Consider the following 12,974-nt stretch of genomic DNA (forward strand, 5'->3'; position numbering starts at 1 on the left):
TTATGCAGTTTAAGATCTTCGGCACCTCCTCTTCTGCAACGTGGGCTCCCTCCAGGATATCACGGATAACTTCCCTCAGTTCCCCAGCATCCATGTCCTTCTCCACGGTAAATACCGACGGGAAATATTCGTTTCGGACCTCGCCCATGTCCTGTGGCTCCACACATAGATGACCTCATTTATCTTTAAGGGGTTCTATTCTGTCCCTAGTTACTCTCTTGCCTTTAATATGTTTGCAGAATCTCTTTGGTTTCTCCTTTAGCTTATCTCCCAAAGCTATCTCATGTCACGTTGGGTGGTCAAACCCTGTTAGGTCATGTAGAGTAAATGGCAGGGACATTAAGAATGTTGCAGTGCAGAGAGAGCTTGGGGTGAAGTCTGCAGCTCCCTGAGAGTGGGGACACAGGGGGACCCTGGAGTGGGCAGCCCCCACCAATGCCTCAAACCATGTTAACAGCAGCTGCTGGCATTTCAAAAAACTTCCAGCCCAGTCACCTGGCCTCCTTCAACCGAGTCAATGAAATTCAACTGAACCCCTGACACCGGCCTCCTGTCTAAAGCCAGATACTGCAGCTGTTCAAAACCCGAGATAAACAGAAAGTGCTGGAAACACTCAGCAGTTCAGATGTGTGCAGAGAGAAACAGAGTCAACCTTTCATGTTGATGGCCTCTCCTCAGAGCAGAACTGCTGAATGCTCAGTGACCCTGCTTCTCTCCCCACAAGCCCTGGCTGATCTACTGAGAATTTCAGCATTTCCTGCTTCATTTATCTGTATTCAAAGTGTGCGCCACATTTAGTGAACAATTCCATCTCAGTCTAGATAGAGCCAGAATAATGCAAGGGGCTGATTCCTATCGTGTTTGGTAATGAGGAGAACCCAGGACCCGAATCAAATCAATGCTGATCAGCTCCGAACATGTCTAAAGACTGAAGTGAGCACAAGGTTTGGGACTGAGGCCAGGCTGACTTCCCTCCATCTGATCGAACACGTCATCAGTAAAATCTTCCTTTGTTACAAATAACGAAGAGGGATTATTTTGCTTCCCACCACGTCTGAGTGAAGATTAATCTGTTCCTTTTCTGCAGTGTATTGTAATGTACCCAGGAATTTACACAACACAAACATTGCACCATGTAAACCCATCTACAACCATGGAGATCAGCTCAGTTTCAGCTGTCATCCTGGATATAAACTGGTGGGCAACAGAGAGAGTGTGTGTATAGGTGAAGACAACTTCAGCCATCCCCCACCCACCTGCAAGAAAGGTAAGGATCCGTGACTGGTCTAATGACAGAAGGAAAGGTAAATGCTCCCTGGAGCTGAAGTTGCCAGATCACACTGAGGTTGAACAGTCCCTCCCACCTCCCCGAGGCACAGGCACCCGCATGGCTGGGCTGGGCCTCTCCAGGATAGGCTGGACTGGGATGGACTGGGATGGACTGGGGTTGGGTTGGGCTGGTAAGAGTAGGTAGGGAGACTGTGAAGTGTGAGAGGGTCGATGGGGTAATCGCATTAATGCCTGCAGCCTCACAGCTGAGGCGGATGAGCTGAGAGTGTGGACCAGCAGATGGGATTATGATCCATTTGCCCAATGTGATAAATATTCTGCACTTCCCCCACACAGATGCTGTTTGACCTGATGAGTATCTCCAGCAGTTTGTTTTCTCGCTCCAAACTCCAGCATCTGTGTTCTCCTGTGTCTCCCAGGGATGGTGATATTGTAGCAGTTACAGAAACACAGTTTAGGGAAGGGCAGGACTGGCAGCTCAGTGCTCTGGGGTATTGAAGCTTCAGGTGTGACAAAGAGGTGTACAACAGGGGAGGGGGTGTCCCACTGCTGATCAGGGAGAGTGTTACAGCAGTGCTCAGGGAGGATATCCTGGAGGGATCGGCCAGTATGGGGAGAACATAGGAACAGGAAAGTGGTGATCATTTTGATGGGGTTATACTGTAGACCTCACAATAGTCAGTGGGAATTAGAACGAGCATGTCCGCAGATCACAGAAAAGGTATAAAAACAATAGGGTTGTAGTAGTGGGGGATTTTATCTATCCCAACATGGGTTGCGATTGCCTTGGTGCAGGGGGATTAGATGGGTAGGGATTTATTGAGGAGGGTTTTCTGAAGCAGTATATAAGGATCCCTACTAGGAGCTGCACCTGACCTTATGGTAGGGAATGAGGGTGGGCAAGTGATTGAAGGATCAGTGGATGAACCCTCTGGGAACAGTGACCATAGTTCAGTAAACTGCAAGGTCATCAGGGGGATAAAAGGTTAGTCCTGTAGTTAGGGCCCTGAACTGGGGGGAGGGAAGGTGGATTTCAATCATGTAAGTCAGGACCTGGGAGGGGTTGACTGGGTGCGGCTGCTGGAGGGAAAACAACATCTGATCAGTGGGAGACTTTTATATGTGAGTTCAGAGCCAGCAGGTCCCTGTAGGGGTGAGGGCAAAGATAGTCAGTTTAGGGAACCCTGGTTAACAAAGGATATTGGGAGGTTTGATCAGGGAAACAGGCCACTTGAGATTTGTTGGGAATATCGGAGAAAACACAAGGCAGAAAGGAACCATGAGTGGTTTTAAAGAGAATCCTAAAGCCCAAGTATAATAGAAGCAAGAGGGTAGCTAAGGAAGAAATACCCCTCAGGGACCAGAGGGGTAATCTATGTGTAGAGCCGGGGAATATGAGCAAGATCCTAAATAAATATGTCTAATCGGTATTCACCAGGGAGAAGGACATGGGAGGCTGGAGAGTTAAGGGAGGGGTACACTGATACTCTGGAGCAAGTCTATATCGGGAAGGAGTAAGTGCTGGAAATATTGGAGCACATTAGGGTGGATAAACCCCCATGGATTGGGAACTGGGCTAGAATGAACCAAATCACTTCAATCTTTACGTACAATATTGTCGTGTGACTTCCTGTGGACGAGTCGGATGGATGTTTGTTTTATCAACTGCACCATTGCCATCGGTGGAAACACAGTACTCTCACAGTCTGGGTCTTGGGTAACCAAGGTAGTATATTGTAGCTTTGTCTGAAACACACTCACCACGGTCCCAGCACACCTACTGACAGTTTAGAGAAGTTGGTTCCCACCAGCAGACAGCAGCCCCAATGATCTGGGTTTGCTGACATCCCTGGCATCAGTTCCACGTCATTTCCCACAGGTGAGATGGCAAAGATCTCACAGAAAATCACTTCTACTTTTTTATGCAGAGACCAGTCCATGGATCATTCCGAGCTCAACCTATGAGAGGATCAAAGATATCATTCAGCAGAGTTACAACATCATTGAAGAGCAAACACATATCATCCAAATGGAAAATCAACTTCATGAGAGGGAAGGAAATATCCTTTTAAGATACCGAGAACTTCTCCAAAGAATTGAACTACTTGTTAGCAGACCAAGCATGACTAAACCTTCCTAAATGTTGTTTCATTGTTATTTGTAAACACACTGTAATGACAATTCCCCAAGTTGATTCTATTGACACAACTGAAGACCTAAATTTTTATCTTCTGAAATAAAGTTGGGCAAAAACGGGCTGTTTTGATTTTGTTGTTTATGGCCAGGGTGATGTCATGGAGACACACAGCATGGAAACAGGCCCTTCGGCCCAACTCATCCATGCCGACTGTGTTGCCCAGCGAGCTAGTCCCATCTGCCCGTGTTTGGCCCATAGCCCTCTAAACCTCTCCTATCCATGGACTTATCTCGATGGCTTTTAAATGTTGCTGATGTGCCCGCCTCAACCACTATTTCTGGCAGCCCATTCCAAATACGCACCACCCTCTGTGTGAAGCTGCCTCTGATGTCCCTTTTAAATCTCTCACCTCTGACCTTAAACCTATGCCTTAATGTTTTTAGCACTCCCTCACTGGGAAAAAGACAGTGTGTCTTCACCCTATCTATGCCCCTCACGATCTTATACACCTCTATCAGGTCACCCCTCAACCTCCTATGTTCCAGGGAATAAAGTCCTAGTCTACGCATCCTCTCCTTGTGACTCAGGTCCCCAAGTCCAGGCGACATCCTGGTAAATCTTTTCTGCAAAGATAAAAGATATCTTTTGAGAGAGTTACAACATCATGTTGTTACTGACAAGGCCGCCTGCCGGCAGTGGGTGAAGGAGCAGGGTGACAAATCACGCCCCGAATCACTGGGGTCAGAACTAGGCTTCAGAGCAAAAGAGAATTTGGGGAAAGAAACTGAACCCGGATTTTAAATCCTGCTGAATTTTCAGTGGGAAACCTCCTATGGTAAATTTACCTCTCAATTATCATCGGTGCATTTTAGCAGCCTGAGCTCCATTAATTCCTATGTCAGTATTGGTGGCAATTGGAGGAGGACTGTGGGGCCCAGAGGCTCTGACTGGACAGTGTGTTTTTGGGGAGAATGAGAAGGGGGGCATTGGGAAGGGTATAGTAGAACCCAGCTGAACCTGCTGGAGGAACAGCACCACCGGATCCAGGTGAAGATAGGACGCTGTTCATCAAGGTCACAGAGACCAATGACCCACTGGCTCCCGGCTGAAGAAGTGACTCCCTTCACACACCCACCACCTCACAGTCTCACCCTCACTGTCCTCATCACCTCTTGCTGGTTGGAGGTAAACACAGCGAGTGAACATAGGAAGCCTGGAAACTCCTTGGCTTGGACCAGTGTTCTGTGCGAATCTAAGTTGGGTGTACACTGTATGCACTTATGCAAACTGAATTGGATGCTGTGTGTTTGACCCGCTCATGAGTGGGAAACCCAGGCATGCACTGTCGCTCAGTACAGGCAGCACAGTGTCCGTTGCTTGCACATACTTTTGGAAGACTGTTGGCCACTCACACCAGCCCAACGGGTCTCGGCCCTGGGCTCAGATACAACGGACCCTTGTCCCACACTCACCCTCACCACAGCTTTCACTGGAACTTCACCACTAGACAACACCCTGACATCCCTGCCCCCAACCTACCATGGATCCAACCTTGAGTCCTGGTCCACAAGCAGGGTGACTGTGCGGGGTCGGGGAACAAGCAGAGGTGCCGTATTCCAACTCCACCCCAATAATCAGAAAAATGTGCAAGACGTGAGATGTGGCCACGCGTACATATGCGTAATCATGAACTGTGCACACTGGCTGTAGGTAGTGCAGCTGACTCACAGCTCCAGTGGCCCAGGTTTGATCCTGACCTCTGCTGCTGTCTGGCTGGTGTTTTTATGATCACCCTTCCCTCCCCACAGCCTCTGCATTCTACATTCTCTGCAGTTTCCACCACCTTCAGAGAGGTCTCACCGCCAGATCCAATGTCCCCTATCCTCCTCACTCAGCATTTCACCAGGACCATTGCTTGCGTGACTCCCTGGTCCATTCTCCGGCTCCCACCAACCACCCACCCCCCTTCTTACAGCACGTTCCCTCGGAGCCACAGCACCAGTCCATTCACCTCTCCCCCTTCCCACCCCCCAGGGACCAGATAACCCTCCAGGTGAAGCAGTGACTCACTGACACTCCTTCCCACCCAGTGCACTGCATTCAGTGTTCACGGTGTGGTCTCCCTACACTGGGGAAACCAGACACACACTGGGTGATCACTTCGGGGAAACACCCGCGTCCAGTCCACAGGGGAGACCCTGAGCTTCCCGTCGCTGCCGCTTTAATCCCCCATCCCATTCCCACCCCGACCCATCGGTCTGTGACCTCCTGCACTGTCACAGTGAGGCCCAACACAAGCTCGAGGAACAGCACCTCATCTGCCTGGGCACAGTGCAGCCTTCAGGGCTCGATATTGAATTCTACAACTGCAGGTAACGGGACCTCTGTCTGTATCTGTTGTCCGGCAGTGAGATCGGCTCTGTTGTTTGTTTCTCATTCCCCTTGTTTCTCTCTCTGGGAGGGGAGGAGGTGCCCAGCCTGACCTGACGGCCATGTCTTCCTGCTCTGCATTTTGCACCTCCTACATTCTTTTGTCTATGAGTCCTGATGCAGGGTTTTGACCTGAATCATCGACAATTCCTTTCCCCCCACTGATGCTGCTCGACCCGCTGAGTTCCTCCAGCAGAGTGTTTGTTGCTCCAGATTCCAGCATCTGCCCTCTCGTGCGTCCGTCTCTTCTGTCCAGGTTCTCACTCTAACTGTTCCCATTCACTCGCCAACCAGATCACCTTTCTGAGTCCGTGTTCTGAAGGCAGATCGCCTGTCTGCTGGGAGAGAAACTTTGGCATTGACCGACAATATTTTCCAACTAGTAAAGAATAATTGGAGAAAAATTTCACAGCTGCACAGCTTCAAACCACACCCTCACTGCACAGTTAGAGTCTGAGCCATACAGCACGGAAACAGGCCCTTCAGTCCAACTGGTCCATGCTGACCAAGATACCCATCCAAATTAGTAAATAAATCATCATTAACACAACGGTAAGAATTTTAAATTATAAAGGCAAAACAGTCAACCATTGAAGAGTATTAGGATTGCATTATGTTTAACAATGAACTTAAAATCATAATCCTTCATGGATAATTTTTTAATCTCTCAACAGCCTAATATTTCTATTCTGACAGAGAACAACCCATATTTCTCCTCAATGTTAAGGAACTTTTTAGTAAAATTATTATTTGTTCCAAACATCTTCAAAGGTTTGGATTTTTATGGATGATTTTCAGGCTCCCTGGTACCAGCATGTTTCCTCAGGCCAGGAAGTCATAACCCTGGGGTCACATTCTCACAAGGGGCCAGCCATTCAGGACTGAGATGAGCAGAAGTTTCTTCAGTCAGAGGGTGTTGAACTTTTGCAATCCTCTCCCACAAAGAAACTCGGTCACTATCTGTTTGCAGGACAGAGGTCAATGGATTTTTGGACATGAAGGGTGTCAGAGGATGAACACAAGTAGAGTATTCAGCCTCCCAAACAGTAAGATCATAACTGATCTTCTCCCTCAGGGTCCATTGTCCCGTCCCAGCCCCACATCCCTCAATTCCTCTCATATCGAGAAATCCGTCACAGGTGAGTGAAACCAATGACAGGCTAACCCTAACCCAAAGTTTCACCAGCTTCTAAGTGAAGAAATTTCTCCCCATCTCAGTCCTAAGTGACCTACCATTTAGTTTGAGACTTTGGCCGCTAGTTCTAGAATCCTCAGCCAGGGAAACATCTCCACAATATCTAACCCATAAAGCCTGCTCAGAATTGCATATTTCAATGAGATCCCCTCTCATTCTTCTACAGAAGAGACCAAGCCCATTAATTTCATCTGCTAGAGCCACTGTCCCAGGAACCAGTCAGGTGAACCTTCACTGCACACCTTCTACACCAAGTACAGTGTACCTACACACTAGTGCAGCTCAAGTACAGAAATTCGCCCTTAGAGAATTCCACAAATGACTACCAAAAAAATGAGAGAAGGAATAAAAATTCATTCTCACAGAATTTGTGTTTTAAAATAAATAAATAAACACAGAAGGTACACAGAGAACTGAACCAGTTTACTAAGGACACTGATCACAGGCTGCTGGTGAATATTGAACGCTCAGAGTTAGACAGTTGCATGAACTAGAGCTGTGGAATAATTACAGCACAGGGAGAGGCCATCACGTCCATTTCAATATGTCATTGGTACCATAGATTTGAAACTTCTTTAAAATATTGCTATTCCAAAGTTATTTCTAGACAAACTACAACTCTTTTACAGAAAGTGCAGGAAGATTCAATAACTGATTTGCTTTCTGATTCCCTTCATTGTCAGGCAGAACTGGTGAACTTCACCCATTGAACTGGGGACAAGAGTGTCCCCACAAGTGGAAGACCATCACTGCTGTTGCGCATCGGCTAGCTCAGCACACCTGTTTCTTCATTCCTCATCCAATTTTATAGGATCTAAATAGAAACAAAAACAGGACAAAACTAGTAGCAAGGTAGAACGTGATGAACACTTAAACACCAAAGCTTTGTAATGTACTGTGAACTGTGAAGTCTGAGAGCTGACAGTTCCGTTACTTTATGTTACAGGGACTCAGGAATGTAGAAGTCTCCTGTATCTGCACTCCAACAGAGCGGCCAGTGTTTTCCAACCCCCAGATGTAACATGGGTCATGATATTCTGCCAAAGGACAGGATAGGAAAGGTTTAGAGGGATATGGGTCAATGGCGGGCAAATGGGACCAGTTCAAATGGGCATCTTGGTCAGCATGGACCAGCTGGGCCAAAGGGCCTGTTTCTCTGCTGTATTACTCTAATAAATCTTCATTTAGGAAGGCTCTGATTAATCAGTGACAGTCCACAAGGAGTTATTGAAGGAAGATCAGGTCTAATTAATCTGATTGACATTCTTGAGGACGGAACAAGGAGGGTTAATGAGAACAGTTCACTTGACAAGGTCCCATATGGCAAGTTTGTCAAAATAGTAAAAGTCCACATGACCCAAGGGAACGAGCCAATTGGATCCAAAATTAGCTTAACAGCAGAAGCAAAGTTTGACGATAGTTGACAAGTGTTTTACAGTTCCACAGTGTTCAGCACTTTGCCCCTTCCTCATGTTTTTATGGACCTCATGGGCTTTTCCACTAACTGTAAGGGAGCATGATAAAGAAGTTTTCCAATGATACAAAAGTTGCCTGCCAGATGTACTGTGAGGAGGAAGGTCTCCGACTGTTGCTGGATAGGGAGAGCTGGACAGGAAATGACAAAGGATGCAATCCCAAGAAGGCTTACAGTATACAGTACACAGTTAATGGCAGGAACCTGAACAGTACTGATGTACAGAGGGATCTTGAGGTCCAAGTGCATAGCTCCCTGAAAATGACAATAAGAAAGTAGGGTGGTAAAGAAGGCGTACAGCATGTTTGCCTTCATCGGTCAAGGCATTAAGTATAAGAGTAAGGAAGATATGTTTCAGCTGTATAAGACAGTAGTCAGGCCACACTTGGAGTATTGTGTGCAGTTCTGGTCGCCCTATTACAGGAAGGATGTGGAGGCTTTGGAAAGGGTGCAGGAGGTTCAGCAGGACGCTGCCTGGATTAGAGGGCATGAGCTATAAGGAGAGGTTGGTCAAACTAGGGTTGTTTTCTCTGGAGCGACGGATGCTCAGGGGAGACCTGATAGGAGTTCATAAAATGATGAGAGGCACAGATACAGTAGACAGACAGAGTCTTTTTCCCAGGGTAGAAATGTCAAATACTAGAGGGCATGTATTTAAGGAGAGAGGGGGAAAGTTTAAGGGAGATGTGTGGGGCATATTTTTTTTACACAGAGAGTGGTGAGTGCCTGGAAGTGGCTGCCAGGGGTGGTGGTGGAAGCAGATACGATAGAGGGGTTTAAGAGGCTGTTAGACACATGAATGTGCGAGGAGTGGAGGGATATGGACCATGTGCAGGCAGAAGGGATTTTAGTTTATTTTGACATTGTGTTTGGCACAGACATGGTGGGCTGATCCTGTGCTGTATTGTTCTGTGGTCTGTGGTCTGTGTTCTAAGGGAGAAGTGATGCATTTTGGGAGGTGCAACCAGACAAGGGAATAGACAATAAATGGGATCAATGTGGACATGAAGGGAATCCAGGGCCACAGCTCCTTGTGGTTATCAGGACAGTCCCATAGAGGGGTTAACAAGGCACACTGGATGCTTTCTCTTATTATCCAAGCAACAACATACAAGAGCAGTCTACAACACGCGTCAGGTCACAGCTTGAGGTCCACACCCAGTCCTGGTCTCCAGCTACAGGAACAATGTGGTTGTACGGAGAAGGTGCAGCGGGGATTCCCAAGATGTTGCCAGGACTGGAACGATGTAATTACGAGGGAAGACTCGATAGGCTGGAACCATTTTCCTTGGAACAGTGGAGGCTGAATGGTGACAACTGAGATGTCTAAGATTCTCAGGGGTTCAGATGGAGTAACTACAAAGGGCCTGGGCACACAAGTAATATAATAGCAGTTTCCCTCTGTGTTTGATCAGTCAGTATAACATGTTCAGACTTCAAGAACATCTCATTCTTGCCTCTGCAACCAATCACATTCATCTTTCCGAGATGCAAATGCATCGATGTGGAAGAAAATATGCATAAATGAAAAGTAAATGATGTTCCCAGCTGTGGTCGGGCCAGTCCAGTTGTGGTTGGGCCAGTGTCCAGCTGTGGTCAGGCCAATGTCTGACTGTGAATCCAGCCAAAGATTAGCTGTGGATCAGGCCAAAATCCAGGTGGCCAGGCCAGCGCCCAGCTGTGGAGCAGGCTGATCCAGCTGGAGATTAGGGCAGTGCAACTATGGAGTGCCCAGCTGTGGCCAGTGCCCAGATGTAAAGGCCAGTGCCCAGTTGTGGTAGGATGATCCAGCTGCAGATTAGGGAAGTGCAGCTGTGGAGCAGTTGAGTACCCAGCTGTGGAGGCCAGTGCCCAGCAGTAGATCAGATGTCCAGCTGTGCAGCAGGCCAGTGATTATGCTGCAGATGTAAATGCGATGAGTATTTCAATAGAGACCAGGACAACCTTTGTAGGAAACAAGAGCTGTACTTACTTACCAGCTCTTGATACACCCGGGAGCTCTGTACAGCCAATGGCATGCTTCACTGTTATGACATTGGAAGTACAACAGCCAATTTACGCATGGCAAGCTCCCATAAACTACAAATTGGTAACAGACAAATTATAAAGTTTTACTTATGTTTGAGGAACAAATGTTGCCCCGGGCACTGGGGATCATCCTCCTGATCTCCTGTAACAGTGCCGTGTGATCTTTCCCACGAGTTACCAGCCATTACCAACCAGTAGCTGACAATACTGTGCCATCTACTATTACTGAGTTGACAAAGATGACACTGAGAAATGTGGAAGGTTTTCTCTTACCCCTGCTTCCTGCTGCGACAAATGAATGTAGCGATGGTTACGGTGGTGACGAGGGTGACCAGCGGTACTAATACGCTGCAAACAATGATCCCTGGAACCAAAACAACGTGGTGGAGATCAGGCAATGGAGGCAGCTTCCTACTTCACTGCAACAACATGCAAACCGAGGAGGTGCCAAACATCTTGCCTTTATCGTAGGAACATGAAAGAAAGAAGCAAAATTTGGCCTTTCGAGCCTCCCTCCCACTCAAGATTAAATTGGACTTTCACATTTCCTCCACACCATGCTGATACCATCCAGCTCAGCAAAAGGTTTCACCAATGTTACCAAAACTGCAATAGCTGGCATTACAATAGTTACCAGATGGGCTCTTACTGATCACTGCACACGGAAGCAGTTCTTTAGGCAGTTTACGTTATTACACTTACCAAATATAACATCATCTGCCAGGGTTCATCAGAAGACACCTCACCTGTCAGCAGAAAAGGACAGGACTTTTGGAATCATCTGCTGAATTAATTCCTACCTGTACAATCTGCTCCATGGTTACAATTTATAAGTGGGAAAGGTAGCCCTGTTAGAATTTTTTGTGGAGAAATGTCTTCACTCTGAGGTGGTGAATTTCCACCCTGGAAATGGAGAAGGATAGAATTCTGGATGTTAAAGAAATCAAAGGGGTCTGTGGATGGTGCAGGAAGGTGCTGTGGTCCTGTGAATGGCAGAGCAGGCTGAAGGGTGAGTGGACTTCCTGCTCCAATGTTATATAGTTTATGCTTCCTCTTGCTCATGCCCCGTGGCCTCTGAGAAGGTGGTGGGAACCGTGTGCTTGAACTGTTGCCGGCCTTCTGAGTTGTTGGGTAGGAAGTTCCAGTATTTAAACCCAGCAACAGTGAAGGAAGTGATATATTTCCAACTCAGGGTGCTGTGCGACTTTGGAGGGGAACCTGCAAGTGGTGATGTTGCCATGCACCTGCTGCCTTTGTCCTTGGTACTAGAGGCCACGAATTGGGGAGGTACTTCAGAGTAGCCTGGGCAAGTTACTGAGGTTCATTTTAGGTGGCACTCACTGTAGCCACTGCACCTTTAGGGTGGTGATGGGGTGCAGACTGCTTCGTCCTGAATGGTGTCAAGTTTCTCAGTGCTAAACTCATCCAGTCTAGTGGAGAGTGTTCCATTACACTCCTGACTTGTGCTTTGTAGATAGTTCAAGACCTTGGGCTGTCAGGAGGTGAGTACCTCAATACAGAACTCCCAGCCCCTGACCTGCTCTTGTAGCCACAATATTTATGTGGCTGGTCCAGTTGAGTTTGTCAGTGGTGACCCCCAGGATGCTGATGGCGGGGGACTTGGCAAAGAGTGATGCCACTGAATGTCAAGGGTGGGTGGTTCCGATTCTCTGTCAGACTGGAGGCCTGTGACAGTGGTGTGCCTCAGGGATCAGGGCTGCGTCCACTTTTGTTGGTCATTTATATTAATTATTTGGATGAGAATGTTGTTAAGGTGGTAAGTTAGTGGATGACACCAAGATTGGTAGTGGAGTGGACAGTGAAGAAGGTTGTCTAAGGTTGCAACAGGATCTAGATGAACCTCAGAAGTGGGCCAAGGAATATCAATTGGAATTTAACACAGTCAAGTGCGAGGTGTTGCATTTTGGTAAATTAAACCAGGGCAGGACTTACACAGTAAATGATAGGGCCTAGTAGAGTGTTAGTTTACGTTACATAGAACACTGGCAGCACAGTACAGGCCCTTTGGCCCACAATGTTGTGCCAACATTTTATCCTGCTCTAAGATCTATCTAACCCTTCCCTCCCACATAGCTCTCCATTTCTCTATCATTCACATAGCTAGCTAAGAGTCTCTTAAATGTCCCTAATGTGTCTGCCCCCACAACCTCTGCCAGCAGTGCGTTCCACGCACCCACCACTCTCTGTGTAAAAAAACTTACCCTTGACATCCCCCTTATTGCCTTCTTCCAATCACCTTAAAATAATGTCCCCTCGTGTTAGCCATTGTCGCCCTGGGAAAAAGTCCTCTGACTGTCCACTCGATCTATGCTCTTATCATCTTGTACACCTCTATCAAGTCACCTCTCATCCTCCTTCTGTCCAAAGAGAAAAGCCCCAGCTCGCTCAACCTATCCTCA

General features: G+C 47.4%; 2 protein-coding genes across 2 annotated transcripts in view; one reads left to right on the forward strand and one right to left on the reverse strand.

Moving 5' to 3' along the window:
- The window catches only part of LOC127580815 (sushi, von Willebrand factor type A, EGF and pentraxin domain-containing protein 1-like), a 28,329-nt gene extending 24,783 nt beyond the window's left edge, over positions 1 to 3,546 (forward strand). The window contains exons 10-11 of the mRNA XM_052034728.1: positions 1,088 to 1,267; positions 3,219 to 3,546. Of these exons, the coding sequence (XP_051890688.1) occupies positions 1,088 to 1,267; positions 3,219 to 3,430 (392 nt within the window). The 3' untranslated portion in view covers positions 3,431 to 3,546. The remainder of the gene's footprint in view (positions 1 to 1,087; positions 1,268 to 3,218) is intronic.
- Positions 3,547 to 7,435: 3,889 nt separating this feature from the next.
- LOC127580814 (P-selectin-like) overlaps positions 7,436 to 12,974 on the reverse strand; it is a 44,410-nt gene continuing 38,871 nt past the window's right edge. The window contains exons 12-13 of the mRNA XM_052034727.1: positions 10,828 to 10,918; positions 7,436 to 7,866 (exon numbers count right to left, since the gene is read on the reverse strand). Of these exons, the coding sequence (XP_051890687.1) occupies positions 7,848 to 7,866; positions 10,828 to 10,918 (110 nt within the window). The 3' untranslated portion in view covers positions 7,436 to 7,847. The remainder of the gene's footprint in view (positions 7,867 to 10,827; positions 10,919 to 12,974) is intronic.

The sequence above is a fragment of the Pristis pectinata genome, chromosome 20, assembly GCF_009764475.1.
Source record: "Pristis pectinata isolate sPriPec2 chromosome 20, sPriPec2.1.pri, whole genome shotgun sequence".
NCBI classification, from domain to species: Eukaryota; Metazoa; Chordata; class Chondrichthyes; order Rhinopristiformes; family Pristidae; genus Pristis; species Pristis pectinata.